General features: G+C 44.1%; 1 protein-coding gene across 2 annotated transcripts in view; it reads right to left on the reverse strand.

The window, feature by feature from the left end:
• The window catches only part of VSX2 (visual system homeobox 2), a 32,793-nt gene extending 15,595 nt beyond the window's left edge, over window positions 1-17,198 (reverse strand). For both annotated transcript variants that reach the window (XM_060262633.1, XM_060262632.1), the window contains exons 1-3: window positions 16,751-17,198; window positions 15,588-15,672; window positions 11,459-11,582 (exon numbers count right to left, since the gene is read on the reverse strand). In XM_060262633.1, coding sequence (XP_060118616.1) covers window positions 11,459-11,582; window positions 15,588-15,672; window positions 16,751-17,198 — 657 coding nt within the window. The remainder of the gene's footprint in view (window positions 1-11,458; window positions 11,583-15,587; window positions 15,673-16,750) is intronic.
• Between the last annotated feature and the right edge of the window lie 1,415 nt (window positions 17,199-18,613).

The following is an 18,613-nucleotide window of genomic DNA, read 5'->3' on the forward strand; positions in this document are numbered from 1 at the left end:
TCAAGTGCAATGTCAAGATTATTGGCACTGTTTATGGTGACATCACTTTCTATGACTCTGTAAAAGGGATATGAAGTTAAATGAGCATAGTAAAGATGGCACATTGGCTGCATAGTTGATCTCAGTGCAGACAACTGGCATTTTCCTGCTGCCTGCAAGAAGTTAGAACAGGAGTGTAGTCAGGCACCACTAGGGCTGGACAGAACCTTTTCTTGCCAATGATTTCAGCTAGTTGGTAAGCTGACCATTAACTTCTCTCAGAAAAGAGTATTGGCTACTGAAGGGCCATCCCCCATCTGAACATCCCCTATCCACTTCTAAGTGCAATACAACATAAAATGAGTTGTCATCTAGAAGTGAAGTTTTTTTAAACCTGAGAAATGGCAATATAATATTATTAGGTATAAGAATATCACTCCTTTGAAAATATTCATATATTTGTTTACTTCATTTATACCCTGCCATTCTCCCCAAAGGGAATCAAAGCAGCTTATACCATTCCCCTCTTCTACATTTTATTCTCATACCCACCAGGTGAGGTAAATTAGGCTGAAAGTATGTGACTGGGCCAAAGTCACCCAACAGATCCCAATTGGAAAGCGAATGAGTCACATGGTTCAACAGACCTTTTAGGCAATATGTACAGTTTTTGCACTGCTGGGGTCATACTTTCATCTAGCATAGTCAATGGTCCTCATCAGGAGTGAGCCGGACTCCAGGAGGCCACCATTGCAGCATGGCTCAGCTCCACTATTTATTCCTGGCCTGGGAGCACATGGCTGCCTTCTTCTGCCAGATTCCTGGCCATTCCAGGTGGAGCTGTGCTCTGGTGGGCTCCTGCACAAAAAACACCCCTGGTTCTCTTCTAATTCACATGGTTCTAATTCACATGCATTTAGCATATGCATTTTTTTCCTGTTCATCTTTTTTCCTTTCTATAGTAGGCAATAGATTCAGGTGGATAGCTGTGTTGATCTGAAGCAACAGAACAAAGTTTGAGTCCAGTGGTACCTTTAAGACCAAAAAAGTTTAATTTTGAGTATCAGCTTTCCTTTGCATGCACACCTTCATATACATTGAAACAAGACTTCCTCGACCATTACATAAAGGTAGAGAGGGTGGAGGAGGGGTTAAGTTAAAAGGAAGAGTTAATTAGAGTCAAGATGTAGAAGTAACTGAGCAATAGGTATAGCTGAAATTGGATTAAAGCAATTGGTAAAACCTGTAGATAGCAGCAAATTAACCTATAGATAGCAGCAAATGGCAGCAGATTAACATTAACAAACAGATGTGAGAACTAAGTTTGAGTCAAGTGGCATCTAACTCTTTTGTTCTCTGTATGTTGATTTGCTGTTATTCACAGGTCTTACCAGCAGCTTTAATCCAATCTTAGCTCTACATATCACTTGCTACTTATACATTTACCAATTATATTTTATCAGTTAAACTGGCATTTGTCAATTCAGTTACAGCAACTATAAATAATTAAAAATGTTCTTAATAGAAATGCAAACGAATCATTTTCATTTTCAGCTAGATCCAAATACACATAACTTTGTTCTATAACAGACAATATAATTAATTAGTGCTCCACTTAAGCCACCATTAATTTAAGTGGATTTCTTGTCATCATCTGAATCTTTGCATCTCCGCTGTTCTTTCTGCTTCAGTTCCTGTCCCTTTTTGCACTTGTCCCCATCTTATTTTCCTGTTTGTATCCTGATAATCTCTTAAATAGGCAACATTGATTAGGAACTACTGGATGTGATAGGACAGGAGATACAACTATAAGTTTGCCGTAGGCATTATTCCTTTACAGACTCTATCCAATGTCACTTCAAAGTTGTACATTCATATTTTACACTGAGCTTTTATAGCAAATGAGAACTTAGGGTTGAGAGAATCTCCTCCCTTCCTTGACTCCAGGGTGCTCTGATGTGACCTCTAGGGAAACAAAACATCTTCTGTCAAATAGGAAATTACTCTATCACCCCTTGCCATACTGCATGTCTTAGAAAAGCCATTGTTTTGCCTCTGATTTTCTGAATAATTATTTTTTTTTCTCTCAAAAGATAGTGAATCAGAAGTAGTGGATCTTGGTTTACAATTAATTCTCTGAATTCATCCTTAGTTTAAAAAAAGATCTCTCAAACCTCTTCTTTGTAGTTGACATGAAGATAACAATAACTAACCAAAAATCAAATAAAAACCAAGAAAATTAATGGAGGAAGGGTAAGTGGCTAATTAGATTTTAATGCAGCATACTACATCTCACAATGTATTTCCTTGGATAAACTATTGTAGTCCTTATGCTGTCTAATTTCAAAATGAAAGCTTCTCTCTTGATTCATTCTCAGCATCTAAATATTTATTTAGAAGACATTAACTACATTGGGGTCAGCGTATTGTGGATCTAGAAGAATGCATTTCCCTGATGCTTGATAACATATTTAAATGTTAAAATTGCAGTCCTAAGCTCTGCTCACGACCTGAGTTCAATCCCCAGTGGAAGCTGGGTTTTCAGGTAGCTGGCTTGAGGTTGACTCAGCCTTCCATCCTTCAGAGGTTGGTAAAATGAGTACCCAGCTTGCTGGGGGGGGGGGGAGTGTAGATGACTGGGGAAGGCAATGACAAACCACCCCATAAAACGTCTGCCGTGAGAACGTTGTGAGAGCAACGTCACCCCAGAGTTGGAAACGACTGGTGCTTGCACAGGGGACCTTTCCTTTCCCCCCTTTTACTGTCTCTATGGTAAAAGTAATACTAGAAAAATAAAAGTAGACATAAACATTTGCATCCATTTCCAAACAAATAAATCTAAATGTTTTATATTGGCATGTTTTAAGAATCAAACCTTTATTAGTAAACTTTAATATATTTTGCTTAGCATGTTGGTGGAATAGCTACAATCTTGCAAAATAATTCACGGAAGAACTGAATTAGAAGTTTAACAAAAAATTATTGTAACTGATCTGGAAAGAGCTCCGCTCTGGTCAAGCAGCTCAGGTTTTGCAGTATTAGGTAGACAATCCTATCTTGGCTTCTGATCCTAAATTTTGGTGAACCAGCAGAGCCTGAAGACATGTTTGCATTGAAAATCTGTGCTGGTTTAGCACCAACATTGCATGAGCAGCAACTAACACAGATAGAATCCTTACAATGGCAGAGCAATACAACAATGAGGCAGAGGAGAGGCATAGTAAAGAGGAGCAAAAATTCTATACTTAATTCAGAGCTTGTTCCAGTCCTCAGGATACCATAGGGGTTATGTGTGCAAAAAAGATGGTGTCAACTAAGACACACACTCTGAAGTTAATGGACTGCCAGTGCCAAAATAACCACCTCCTCCCTGCTGGAGCAGCCAGAATGGAGGAGAGAATTCCAAACTAAATCTGCAGCAAATCATGGCACTGCATGCCTTGGAAACTCTGACCTCATCTGTCAAGGTATGTGGCTACATTCATTTCTTCTCATGTCTGCAGAATTCCAATGGAAATTTGGGAATACAGTCCAAGGGCAGTTTACGTGAACAGTCAAGACACATAATGTGTGAACGTTCTTATTGCTAACACTTTGCAGAACACTTGCAGTTTCCCAGCCTTGGGTCTTCAGAAAGAAACAACTGAGAGGAGTCCACCTGCAGTGTTGCAGAGGGGTTGAAAAAAGCCAAGTCACAAGTCTCCCTTCTAAGTCAAGAAGTTAACGCTTCTGAAAAGCCTCTCCATTTCTCACCACCAAACACTCAAAGGATGAAGAACATGCAAACACTAATGACAAAGTGTATTCCCAAGATACACTATAATGTGGGAGAACTATGTGCTAGCTTAACAACTTGCTATTATGCAACAGGTTACAGCAGCATTTCCCACACAAGGGACCCAGGGGGCATATGCAGTGTGCTGAACAGAAGGCAGAAAATCCCCCAAATCAGGTGAACTCTCACTGTGTACCAATGAAAGCAATAAAGAGTTATTTATGCTGGTGGAGACTAGGTATTCCACCCACCTAGGCATGACTCACTGCAGTCTCATAGCTACACTTTAGCCTTTATCTGGCTGCCTGGGTACCTGCGGTTTGTGGAAGGCATGTGTGTACTGGGTTGTGTGACATCATGGTTTCACTAGGCCATCACTCGTACCTTCCCCACATGACTAATACAAGCATTAGCACAGTGTTCAGCATCATGACTGGTGAGTGGTGGCAGAAATATGAAGGGTGGTGTGTGATTGCTTGATGGTGCTGCTGTACTGGTGCTTTTTGAAATTATACTTTTGACTCTGTTATGAGTTGAGCATACATTATGGTTGTCAGCTCTGGTTTGGGAAATTCCTGGAGATTTGGGGGGTTGGAGCCTGGGCAGGGTGGGATTTGGGGAGGGGAGGGACCTCAGCAGGGTACAGTGGCATAGAATCCATTCTCCAAAGTGGCCATTTTCTCCGGGGAAACTGATCTTGGTTGTCTGGAGATCAACTGCAATAATAGGAGATCTCCAGGTGCCATCTGGAGGTTGGTAACCCTAGGATATTACAACAGCAATTGTTCTGGCCTACTGAAGCCAGGGCCCATTTCAGGTTTTTGCGGACCCCAGGAAGAGAATACCAGGGCACTATCTCCCTTCTTCCTCCTCCTGCTTTCCCCACCCATGAACTTGCTGGCCAACCCTTCCAATGGTCACACACCCTTCCTGTGCCCAGGAATTTGGTGCTGGGAAAGCTCATAAGCAAGCAGATGGGCAGTGAGAGGGAGTGTGAACAGGCAGCATGCGAGCCACTGGACTGGAAGCCCAGGGCCTTGGCAACTGCCCACTTCAGGATATGCTGGTGCCAGCCCTGGCTGTACAAACAAAACCATACAACTGCACTGTTAATTTGGTTACAGAGGTGTTTTGAAAAGTGTTCAGCAAACTTTTAAAATCAATTTGTACTACATAGTTCAGTTAATCCCTGCATTTAGGTAAAACTGAACACACTCAAGCAGAGAACACAGATCAGATTTTTAAAAAAGACTGTACATTAGCCTTAACATTAATCTGCCACTATTAGCTGATTTGATCAAAACTACACCAAGAACTTTTCCCTGATGTGAGTCTCCAAGCCATACATACTCCCTCCCTTCTTTATGTATTCAAAACTGGGGAATAGATTGCAACTTCTGTGTGCTAATGAAGTGAAAACAGAATGAATAGCTTAGTTATGGATGCTTGTGCCCCGACTGAAAATAATCTCAGAAAGAAATTTCAGAGGGCGAGGAGAACATTGCTATAGCAAGAGTTTCTGGTGCACGGTAGCTAGATCACAGAAATTGTTATGATGTAATTTCAGCAACAATAGTAAAGACAGTAAAAGGAAACCTCAGAACTGAGGATTAAATTGCTACTTTTATGAAATATTCAAATTCAGATGGAATTAAATCATATACTTATGCAACTACTTATCCATTAGCTGGAAGGAAGTATCTAGAAGAAACAGGAGGAATTAAAATAGAATTAGTGTTAACATTTGTTTATAAAAGGAGAGATGAAGATCCTATAGTCAAAACATTCTCAGATTTTGATACCAGCGGTGCATTCCAGAGCAAGTAAAGTGTACAAAAATCCAATTGAAAGCTCTAGAATCAAATTTTGAAAAGTAAAGTTGGGGTGGTAGAGCATTTGCTTGGAAAGCAGAAGGTCCCAGGTTCAATCGCCAACAGGTCTAGTTAATAGAATCAGGTGGTAGGTAATGTGGAAGACCTTGTCCTGAGAGCCTGGAGAACTCTTCTGTTCAACATCTTTATAAATGATTTGGAGGAAGGAATAGAAGCAATGCTTATTAAATTTGCAGATGACGTTAAATTGGGAAGGGGTAGCAAACACAGAAGACAAAGTCAGGATGACTGTGGAAAACTTGGCTAAAACAAATAAAATGAATTCTAACAGGGATAAATATAAAGTTCTGCATTTAGGTAGGAAAAATCACACAATTATAGGATGGGAGAGACATGTCTTGGCAGTAGTATGTGTGAAAAGGATCTAGGGGTCTTGGAGCATACACTGAACATGAGTCAGCAGTGTGATGCAGTAGCTAAAAAAGGCAAATGCAGTTAATAATAATAATAATAATAATAATAATAATATTTTATTTTTATATCCCGCCCTCCCCGCCAGGCGGGCTCAGGGCGGCTAACAGACTTGGGAGTCCCATGGGAGTTTGGGGCTGTATCAACAGAAATATAGCATCCAGATTACACGAAGTGATGGTTAGCTCTGGTTAGACTTCACCTAGAGTATTGTGTTCAGCTTTGTGCACCACAATTTAAGAAGAATATAGAAAAGCTGAAACAGGTTCAAAGGAGGGCAATGAAGATGGTGAGGGGTCTGGAGACCAAGTCCTCTGAGGAAAGGTTGAAGGAGTTGGGCATGTTTAGCCTGGAGAGGCGGCAACTGAGAGGTGATATGACCACCATCTTCAAATACTTGAAGGGCTGTCATATAGAGGATGGTGCAGAATTTTCTGTTGCCCCAGAAGGTAGGACCAGAACCAACAGGCTGAAATTAAATTATAATAGCTTTTGGCTAAACATTAGGAAAAATTTCCTGACAGAGTGGTTCCTTAGTGGAACAGGCTTCCTTGGGAGGTGGTGGGCTCTCTTCCTTTGGAGGTTTTTAAACAGAGGCTAGACGGCAATCTGACAGCAATGAACTCTGTGAACTTAAGCAGATTATGGGAAGGAGGACAGGAAGGGTTGCATTATTGCCCAGTTCTCATGGCACTTTCTTACACACCTAGGGAAATGCTAATCACCACTTTGGGATCAGGCAGCAGTTTTTTTTCAGGTCATTTTGGCCAGGGATCCTGACAGTTTTTGACATCTTATGGGCATGAAGCAGAGGTCACTGGGGGATATGGAGGGAGGTATTTGTGAATTTCCTGCATTGTGCAGGGGGTTGGCCTAGATGACCTTGGAGGTCCTTTCCAACTCTATGCTTCTATTATTACAGTTATACAAATGTGCACTGGTTTTTTTACATTTTGAGATTTGTGTGTGTGTGTTGGTTGGAGGAGCACTTGCCAAAATTTGCTTTGAGTGGGCAGTCAACTTAACCTTATCAGTTTCCTATTCTATGCTAGAATCTCCAATTCTCTGTAGAATAGTTACGGTCTAATATTTGATGGGAGTAAACCTAGTGAATAGTCTCAGGCAGGGTTCTTAACACACCTGCTTGGTGCATCCCTAAAGAGAGTTACATTTCAATAGACATAGAAGGGTGTAACTTTTGGATCACACTGCCATCACGAAATATCTGCCTTATTTCTTGGGTTCTTTGCCAGATCCCTAATATTGACTACCACATCTTTTATTCCTGTGGTACCCATTCTTGTTTGCATACAGAAGATGCCCCTTAAGAAGAAGAAGATATTAGATTTATATCCCGCCCTCCACTCCGAAGAGTCTCAGAGTGGCTCACAATCTCCTTTACCTTCCCCCCCTCCCCACAACAGACATCCTGTGAGGTGGGTGGGGCTGGAGAGGGCTCTCACAGCAGCTGCCCTTTCAAGGACAACCTCTGCCAGAGTTATGGCTGACCCAAGGCCATGCTAGCAGGTGCAAGTGGAGGAGTGAAGAATCAAACCCGGTTCTCCAGATAAGAGTCCACACACTTAACCACTACACCAAACTGGCTTTCCGCTTTACATAGTGTACAAGACTTTTTATATAGATAGATTAGAAAGATAAATGTAAAACAATTTTAAAACTTTTTTTCAAAGTTAAGGACATAAGAGCCCTGCAGGATTAGAGTAGTGGTCCATCTAGTTCATATAGTGGCCAACCAGCTGCCCTAGAGAGCCAACCACCAGGGCATAGATGCCAAGGCCTTCCAATGAGTTGCCTCCTACCAATGATATTCAGAGGTTATCAAATTGTATGTTTTTTTACAGTAGAGAAAGGACTGATTCATCACAGGCCATTTTTCTTTTAATTTCCAGCTGCCTTCCCAGCCAGATGATATCCAGGACAACTTATCAACAGTACTACAATATTAAAATGATACATACAATAAAATTTCAGACAATGAAAAAATGCCTAAAATACTAAAATATAAATTCCAAGCACAACAGCATTTAACATTCTATGCTCTTGGGAGTTACAAAAGTCAGAGTGCCATAAGTAAGAGGGATTGCTTTCATTCTCTGTACATCAAGCAACATTTCACCAGCAGAAACCCAGAGCAGGGCTTACTAGGAGCCATGGAAGTCTTAGGTTTATTTCCCACTCCCCAGCAAAGTAGAAATCAGAGGAAAAAACATCTCCCCAACAATACAGGTGCTAGCTGGAGAAACTGTCTGGCTCCTGGCTCCTTAGCCTGCATACCAAACACACACAAAATAATTGTCTTGCTGTATGTGCTGAACTTGTGACATGTCTTCTGGACCACAGCGACAGACTGGAAGGAGCTGTAACATACTTGGGATATTACACGACATCATATATGAGCCAAAATCAGTTGAACACTACCTATGAACTCCCAAGAATAGAATTCATATGTGCTCCAGTTTAAAACTCCAACATGAACCTGCATGGCAATACACACACTTGATGTCTTGTTACCAGCAAGATTGACAAATTGGAAGGAGTTCAGCAAAGAGCTACCAAATGATTAAAGAGCTGAAGGGAGGGTGATTTATGGTGCATAATTTAAGTATACAGTTTTGTAGCTTAGTCAAGCACTCACTGGGGGGAGGAGTGCTATGGGAAGGTGAGAGCCCAAAGGATGCTGCAGAAGTTGGGGGAAGACTAGTATACAAATATCTGAGGTATACATAACCAAAGGAGGAGGGAAATAAATTTAGTCTGAACATAGTTAATGGGTTGATTTATTTTTTAAAATGAAGCTGGGCTGGTAATGTAAGGAGGGAAAGCCCTTGACATAATGACTGATTTCCATCACCAACTCTTAACATGATTCAGACATTTTTAGCCCTGACCTGGACAGCCCAGGCAAGTCCAATCTCGTCAGATCTTGGAAGCTAAGCAGGGCCAACCCTGCCAAGTACTTGGATGGGAGACCTCCAAGGAATACCAAGGCCAGATGCAGAGGCAGGCAAGGAAGTCACCTCTCTGAAATGTCCAAACCCCGCTAGGGGTCACCAGAAGTCAGCCATTACTTTCAAGTGTGTGCACACACACACTATCACACAAAAATCTATTCATACATTTTTAAAACAAGCAAAGTATTTTTAGGACTGTTTATATTTTTCCAATTTTGTTCTTCCTTTGCAATCCCAAATGTCACATTACCTACACCCTGGAGTAATTTTTTGTAGGAGAGTTAGAGACTGGAGTAACGTTGTAGAACTGCACTGTAAACATCCTTCCTTTCATATTTTTGGCACTGTGCCTGTGAGCAGCAGGAATGCTTTTTTAGGTTGCTATGAAGATCAGTCCACCCTGCCACATAAGACTCCTTACTGAGTCCTACATCACATGACAACCTTGCAAACTACTTAAATACTGCACACAAGCACTAATGCTACACTGACTTAACAACCAGAGTCAATTCAGAGTGCTAATGTCCCAACACTGGTCATGACTTTGCCCTTGTTTGCCAGGGGAGGTACTCATCATAAACTGTAAAGCTAATGTTGGTTAACACTAGGCAAGTTCATTTATACATTCATTGAACATACAAGACTAACACACACAATACAATGGGACAATAAGTTGATTAACAAGAATAAAAAGTGGTCAGAATTCACTGAACAGGAGCAGTTTTAAAGTGTCCTATCAGCTGATGTTGTTGGCAGTCAGCATGTAAAGAGAAATAGACTAAGATGCTTTGCTAATAAGCAATTATTTCTGTACTTTTTTGGGGTACATTCCTCATCATGGCAAATTCTGAATCCTGTTAGAACAATGGTCAGAATTCCTACTGATTTTAATAAATAAAAATTTCACCGTAAAATGAGTTCTTAAGATTTTTTTTTAAATGCATGTATAATTTAAGCTGAATTCTCACTGAGATGATGAGCCTGTTTCTGGGCTTTACCCCTTCCTGCTGCTGTGGCAGTTCATTTGACTGAGTGTTCCTTCATATGAAAATTCTCTCCAGAGAGAAAACTTCATGTCAGAGAGGAAGATACTAGCCTAGCTGTCTTCCCAAACATACTAGTTGTTTGATTTTTAAAAATTATTTGGAAGGGGGTTATATGAAAAAGTATTATCAATGTAAACTGTTATTACAAATTCTTTATCATATCCAGTTTATTGAGACATTGTAATATTTATCTGATTTGGTTAATTAATCGTTGAAGGGATAACATTGTCATTTTCTTCTATGCTAAACAGTTTAATAACAATGAAATCATGCTCCAAGTATAACAAAGCTATTTTGGCTGAGTGTAGCAATTACCTTGTTTAGATGCACAAAGCAATTTCTGAATGTAATGAACAGACATGAAGCTGCCTTAAATGGAGTCAGACCATTAGCTGGTTAGATTCAGTTTGTTTACTCTGACGGGCAGCAGCTCTCCAGGGTCTCAGGCAGTGGTCTTTCAAGTCACCTTTCGCCTGATCCTTTGAACTGAAGATGCTGGGGGCTAAAGATGCTGAGATCTTCATGCAGAGCCAATGCTCTACCATCAAGCAATGGCCTCTGCTGACTACTTAGTTCATGTGACTTAATTTTTTATGTGTACAAGAACAAGCCCTACACAGACCTTAAATACTACAATAAAATAAAATTCCAGGTCAGGATAGGACCCAAAGAACTGTGAAAATAATTTTGTATTTCCAGGAGCTTCATGCTTGTTTTTTCTTAATTAGCAGTCTCTCATGATTATGCATGAACTGCTTTTGAAACTAACAGAAGTTTCAGAAGTAGCTTGCAATATAGCATTGGGGGAAGGGTGCTGTTCAGGGGAAACAAAGTCAAAAAAATTCACTGGACTAGGGCAAGTTTTTTACATGAGCCTATGAAGATTTTTGTATTCCTGTCCAAGACACTGAAATATTGCACTATTCTTCTTTGATACTTAAATGAAAGTTGAGATAATGCATGTTTTAGATCCAGGGTTCCAGCTCTAATTTTTGGATACTCTCCCCTCTGTACAGCTGTCCTTAAAGCAATTCCTTAGCCAAGCACACAAATAGTCCCACAAATGAGGCTTCTCTTTTCATTACATTCTGTTTTGGATCAGAATTCTTCCCCCACAGGTTCCTCTCTCAATTGTTTCCCCCCTCTTTGTATCAAACAGCAAGACCACACAGCTATCACCAAACTATGCAGCCTTAGACCCCCAAACAAGCACACCAATTCAACATTTGCTTTTGATATATTGGTAGCAAGGCCTAGAGAAGTCTTCAGTGTAATCCAGCACATCTGTGTTAAAAGGTATACTCTCCTTCCCGAAGAGAGTAAAGAATACTGAAAATAAAATTAACACTGTGTCACTCTGAGGTCTCATAATTATATGATTACCTGTATCCTGTCTTCAGGAAGTTCCGTTTTCATAGCCAGCATCTCCCTCGCATAGACATCAGGATAATGGGCCTCGTTGAAGGCTTTTTCCAACTCCTCCAGTTGATAGGATGTGAAGATCGTCCTGAAGGAAGTAAAACTCACTGATGAAAAAAAGTTTGAAAAACCAAAATAAAAATTCTGAACAATCCTTAAATATGCTCTAGAGATGGTCGCCCCAGGGTAAGGAAAGCCATCAGAAGTGAAAATATTTTATATATAATTCTTAGTGATGACAAGTCACAGTCACCATGATCTATTTTTTCCTGCACATTTAACTCAAATGAGATTTACTTGTTGTTGTAAATGAGATTTACTCCAAAGTATGTATGTATAGGACCTCCAGACTTTCAGTGCTATTGATTTCAGTGGGGGAATCACACGTGTTTAAATCCTTCCCACTGAAACAAGGGAGATATTTTTTTCTGGGGATTCTGCTTATTCACAAATTACAGGGAGAAGGAATAGCAAAGTTAACAAATGAGGGATGAGGTACTGGTCAAAGGAAGGAAAAGGAAGAAAGGGGCTCAGAAAGCTTTTTAAAACTACAAAACTTTATGTGCAGTTCCAGTTTACATTCCATTCCATCTTTTTACTGTACAATCCTAAACAGAGTTACGTCCTTCTATGATAGTATCGCACTACAAGTGGTCAGTCATTCTCCACATTCCTTTTCTGATTCAAAACAAAATCTATTTTGAAGAAAAACTATTAAAAACTTGATTTTGGAGAAATCACCAGCTCCTATAATCTCCTTACACAAGTGGCAACCCAAATGTCTGTCCAATTGTTCAGCGAAACATGAAGCTAATGGAAATTTATTTGTTTGTTCTATTGATAACTCTCTTTTCTGCCAAGAACCCAGAGCAGAATACACAGGCCATGTATCTAAATGATTCTTTATGTATTTTAATATAAATAGAATCTCTCCCATCCAGGCTGTGATTCTAAACCTGCTTTCTTGCAAATAAGCTCTTTTGAGATCAATGCAGCTCATTTCTAAATAAATGTGTTTGGGAATGGGTGTAAAACATAGTCTAATACATCTATGTTGGTCCATGAGACATTAAAATGAACTTGTGTTCTTTAGTTTCATATTTTCCCACATAGCACATTGACAGCCACCTTGGGCAAATTCCCTTGACAGACAAATAGAAATTATCTTAACAGTAATAATAAGCACCATAAGGCTAGTGGATACTACACTCACAATAACTATTAATAACATCTGCATATTTAAAAATAACTTCTAGTTTAGAACTAGTATTACTTCCTTTTGTGAAATGTAACATTACCGCCACTGCATGAACACTAAAACAAAAAAATCCTAAAACAAAAATATCACAAAGGATTTTTTAAAAATTGCAAATTCAAATCTATCCAATGTATGCCCAGTTATAACTTTCCATCATTTTATTTTTAAAAAAATCAATGAAGTTTCCATTAATGAGTATGTTTTGATGCAGAGAGACTTAGATTTCTTTTCTTACCCTCAGCTTTATGTTGAAAGGGGGTGGGGTTAGTTTTGTTTTAGGAAATGCAACATTTAAATTCATATTATTTTAAAGAGAACTCTCTTTTAGTTCCAGTGCCCAGTAAACAGCACTTAGGCAGAGAACTGATAAGGAGTAACATAATGCTCAGTTTTTCTTCTCTTAGCATTCTGAAAACACTTGCTCTTCCTCTTCTGCTAATCCTATTGTAAGTGACCTGGGCACCATAGAGATCTCTGACACGTCTGTGATGTGACTGCTGCCAGCACCAGTGTCAAGCTTTGCTCTACTGTGTTGCCAATTGGACAGTAAACATCCTCTTGACTTCACCTCTTGGAAATGATGCATTCTACACACTGTTCTCCCTCCTCTTTAGTGTGCATATCCCACATTGGAAACACATACACTGTGATACACCCAAATAGCATCTGGGAGCAGAAAAAAATGGAAACACGACTCCAAGGGATGATGCCAACAGAGGAGATAGTGTAAAGCTTCCTTCCACATTCCTCTCATACTGCAAATCTCAGTGAATATCAGGCTACCCAGACCAGTTTCTGGATCCTGGAAAGCCACCAGTTCTATGGCTAATCTACCTAGAAAGCAATCTACATTCCAACACAATAGTCTAACAGGATATGTTTAAAATGAGAAGAAATACAGCTTTTAAAAAAAGAGAACAAAAATTTAGGTCAGGTCACTAACAATAAAGCAAAATATATTGTAAAGAATTTACATGTTCCCTATAAGATAGCCAAGATGCTTTTGAATTAACTCCCAGCACTTAAAATCTAAAGGATTGTACCAGATCAATAACAGTGTTAACAAAAGACGCTTGTTAATACAAGAGGCTTCTTCTGTAATCAGCCCTTTATTTAGATTTTCTTTCGTTATCTGCAAATTTTCTTGAGACATCTTTGCTTTAGCCCTCACAGAATCACAGCCAGTATGGGTGGAGCAAGCTTGTTCAACCATTCTATTCTTTTTCGTTCTGAGCAAATTGAAAAGTCACACTGTGCATCCTTAAGATTTGGGGAAATTGGAATAGGGGTCTATAATTTTTCTCAGTAAATAGATTTGCTATTAAAAACAACTGGTAGAATTTATCCTTTTGTGATTCAGCCTTAAATTTCGTTTTTAAATTATCTCTTCCATTAGTCCCTTTTGTTTAGAGAGAAAAAATATATAAGATGTCGTCTGGGGGGGAGGTTTACATACTTGAGAGATTTCTAGCTCCTCTGGGCTCTGCCTTTACTTGGTGAAGGGCAAGTGTTTGTTACATTTTAAAAAATCATATATACTGGACAAGAAAATAAAAAACAAATTATAAAATTGAAATGCTAAAAGAATCAATTGCCTGCCTTCTTTAATTCTGCTCCAGCCCGGTTCTAATCCCAATACAAAATGTACCCCAATTCTAACCTTGATCTAGATTTTGAACCCACTCCCTTAGATTAATCCAGTTAGTCTAGCAAATGTCTGCCACATTGTTTTGAACCCTGTCTATGAAACTGAGGCATGATCTTTGCTTGACAGCGGCGAAGCCTGAGTGGAGGGGGGGGGGGGAGAGAAGCTGAGTCCTCAGTCGGCCTTTTCCAGGGACATTTTCTTAATCCACACATTCTGCATCTTACCAAGATTAGTCTAATTGTGATCAGACCATGATGGGATAAATGGATGTTGTGTCTCTCTCCTTTGTCTCTTGGTCAGAAAATATTGGAATTGTTGTTTGCTCTCTGGGGACAGCGGCCCCCAGTCTGTCCTTGCAGACCACCTCCGGGTCGAACCAGGTGAATTTCATTTAAGGGGAGGCAAAAGGACAGGGCCAGGTTGCCCACTGAACCCGTGGCAGACCACGACAAGGGATGCGCATTTCCTGGGGAAGCCTGGTCACTTTCTTCTCTCCTCGGCAGCTTGTCTTATTTCCAAGCACCTCTTGGAAAGCTTAAAGCACTTCATTGCTAACCGGGAGGGAGCCAGGCACCAAAAAAAACAAAAATCGCAGTGGCAAAACTGAGACAAAGCGAAACAAACAGAATAATCATTCCGTTGCACCACCGCCACCTTTGGTCATGCCCCTGTTGCTGAGGCCTGCCTGGGCAGGTGCCCGTCATAGGAGACATGCGTTGTATAAGGGTCTGGTTGGGGTCGGGGCTGTCTGCCTCGGAAAGGGTCCCAGCCGTGGCAAAAAAACCCTTCCGATCTCTTTCTTTCAAAAGAATGGCAGAGCGCAGCCCACCGGATGGCTGGAGAGCAACCCGCCCGAGAGCTCCCAGCGGACAGCTCCTTCGGCGCTGAGTCTTTTGACAAAGGATCGCCGGACAAGGAAAGCGGCCTAGACCCCCCTGGCAAGGCCGACTCGACTGCTGCAGCTGCCTGCCCGAGAGGAAGGCCGGGCAGCGCAGCAGGGCAGAGCGTCCGCGACTGGAAAGACTGTTGCCCGCCGGGCGCCTGGCCTGGGAACGTTGCCCTTTGTGGCTGGCTGGCTGGCTGGCAACCCCCGCGCTGGCCAGCATCAGGGCAGGGCCGGCCTGCAGGACTGCGTTGGGGGGCGCCCGGGCAGGAGGCTGAGTCTCTCCCGAGGGCGGAGGGCTTACCTGTGGCGTCTCTTCTTCCGCTTCTTGCTCTGGTTCAAGGAGGATTTGGACATTTTCCTGTCGCTGGAGGAGACATCCTCGGAATCTGGGGACAGAAAGGAGGCAGCGATGGATGGGGCGCCGCCAGCAAGGGCCGAGCCGAGGGGATCCCCCGGGCACTTCAGCCGGCCGGCACTGCTGGAGGAAGGAAGGGGCTCTCCCCCCGGGCCTCGGCCTTCACTTGCCCGGATCGGGTCCCCGGGGGCCTTTTTTCGTTTGCTCGGCTCCAGTTTCGTTTCCTTGGGGACGAGGGGGGGGGGGTTCTCGCTCGCTCTCTTCGGCCTCTTTCTCCTGAGCAGCAGCAACCGGCGTCCCCTTTTCTCCCTCCTAAACTTGGGTCCTAGTTTTAATTCCAGGCCAGCGATTTGTCTGACATCCCCCCTGCTTTTTCTATCTAAAACTTTCTAAAAAATGGGGAATAATCATAAGAATTACAGTCGAGAAGGCCCAATGCCTTCCCAAGCGCAAGAGACGGATCGGGACGAGTTTGAGGAGAGAAACGTCAAAGCCGGGGGGAGCTCCGGAGCCCTTCCTGCCCCCCCCCCACCCCTTTCATTTGTACAGGGCAAGGCACAAAAGCTCTGAAGTTTAACTGCCAGGGGTGTAGACCCCCTCGACTGGGGGTTATTATATGTCCTAAAATAAGGACTGGCCTGTCCAGGCGTCACAAGTTGCCTTCCTTTCTTTGAATCTCTTTGGTTGGGATTGCTCTAGATTCCTTTTCTGTCGTTTAAATGTTTGTTTCGTTGTATTCCCCTGGGGTTTATTCAGATACGTGGGAAACTTGACCTCGGGATGCGCGGTTGCCGCCAAGCAGCCGCTGGCCTCACCTTTCGAGCTCCTTGGTGGCGCTCAGGACGGAGAAGAGGCGATTCGAATGGGATTCGAATCTGGTCCCCTGGCTCTCCATCCCGGGGCTCAGCAGCGCTTCTCTTTCGCCGCCCGATTCGTTTAGGGGCAGCTCTGGGTCCGGAGAGCGAGCGAGGGAGGGAGGGAGGGAGGGAGGGAGGCCAGGAAGGGCCCAGGCGGAGGCTCCGCTGGCAGGTGGGGGCGCAGAGCGGTTCCCTCCCTCCCTCCCTCCCCCTCCCGCGAGAGAGCCGTCGAGGGTCCCCGGCCTGCTCTACCTGAGCTGGCCGTCTGGCTGGTGTCGAGCGGCAGGGGCGCTCGGCCGAGCGGCTGCAGGTGGACGCCGGGCGGGTCTGCCAGCACCTCCAGGAAGGTGGGCTGCGCGTAGAAGCCGGGCAGGGTGCCGGCGCCCAGCAAGCCCATGCCCACGCCGGCGGGGCTGAGGACCGAGCGGGCGGCCAGCAGGTGGCCGGCGGGCAGGGCGTCGAGGGCGGCGCGCGGGTGCGGCGGCGGCGGCGGCGGCGGCTCCTTGTTCAAGCCCAAGATCTCCTGGATGCCGAAGCCGGTGCAGCGCGGCGCTGAGGGGGTGGAGGCGGCCTTGGCCCCCGGGGCCGCCGCGCCCCCCGCCCCGGGCTGCCCGGAGGCCGTGGGCGGAGGCGCGCCGTCGGGTGCTTTTGGCTTGCTCGGGAGGCCGCGGGCCAGCGCCTCGCCCGCCTTGCCAGTCATGCCGCGGCCGGTCCCTGGTGCCCGCTGGGGGAATGCTCGGGAGCCCCCGCCTCAGGCCCCTTTTATACGCCCAGCCCGGAGCCCGCGCGGGGTCAGAGCCGAGCAGCCAATCACAGGGGCCAGCCAGCCGCGAGGAGGCATTCCAAAAAGCCCGAGCAGACCGGGCGGGCGGGCGGGCGGGCGGGGGGAGGGAGGGAGGGGGCAGAGCCGTCAAGGGGCGGCCTGGCTTGGGCTGAGCGGGAGGCTGTGCGCCGCCGAGGCGCCTGAAGGGACCACGCGGGGCCAGGGAGCCGCCTGCCTGCCTGCCTGCCTGCCCGAGGGCAGCTGAGGGCGGCGGCCGACGGCGACTAGAGGCGGGCTGGCTCTTCTCCGCCTCCCTCGGCTGGGACAGGAGCAGGTGGGTGTGGGGCCACGAGCCGAGCGGGGCTGCCAGGTGCGGGCAAGGGGGGAGGGGCAGCGGGGGGGCTGTGAGGGAGGGGGGAGGGCTCTCAGGGCCGCGGCAGCCCCAGGGGACGCCCCCCCCCCGTTCACCAATGCGATCCATTCCAGTTCTCCGGAGGGCTGTTCAGATCCCCATTCTGGGCTCTCTTCTTCTTCCCGCTGCTCCGGGGGTCGGCATTCCAGACGGGTCGGATGAACGGCAGGCCGAGCATTGCTGGGGGCGGGGGGGGGGGGGTGTCGCCACGAACTTCTTTGCAAAGGGTCTCCTTGGCCAAGTCCACGTTTCCGAATTGGGGTCTGAATGGCTCACCGCTGGCTCACCTAACCCTACTGCTTTCTGTGGTGGTGGGAAAACGCCGCTGCTTTCAAAAAAAATTTCAAGGAAACAAATTTTTTGGTGGGTCCCCCCCCCCCACACACACACACCCATCAGAACGCATTATCGATTCGCAAGGAGTTTGGAAATTCGTTCTTCGTTAACTCTTGAATGCCAGGAGAAGATGGGTTTGCAGTGTGCAGGACTGTCAACGAGCGCGTCGTTCTTCTGACAGGCGTAAAGCAAGACGAAGTTTACAATTAGTGTTGTAACTGGATGTAAATAAGAGATCAAGGCTCAACCAGCACCAACAAGGAGGGTATTCCGACCAACACAAAACAAAAACATCTGAGTGTATTCCTGGTCTTGATATAATTAGCTTTCTAGAATGCAAATTGGTGCTTTTTAAAAAATGACACCGTTCCTGTCCCTGGAAAACCAAATGTTAAACACAGAATTCTCAAACACATACACACCAGACACACACACACACAGAGAATAAAATGCACAAATAGAAATCGATTATTTCAAACATATTAAAATCAAGGATACTTTGTTTTAAAAATAGAATCTGGATCCAGTAATTTAAAGATTACCCACTGTCACTGTGTCAAAAATGTATTCGACATCTGATGTTTTATAAAATAGGTTAATTCAG

The sequence above is a fragment of the Heteronotia binoei genome, chromosome 21 (genome assembly GCF_032191835.1).
Source record: "Heteronotia binoei isolate CCM8104 ecotype False Entrance Well chromosome 21, APGP_CSIRO_Hbin_v1, whole genome shotgun sequence".
In the NCBI taxonomy this organism is placed as follows: domain Eukaryota; kingdom Metazoa; phylum Chordata; class Lepidosauria; order Squamata; family Gekkonidae; genus Heteronotia; species Heteronotia binoei.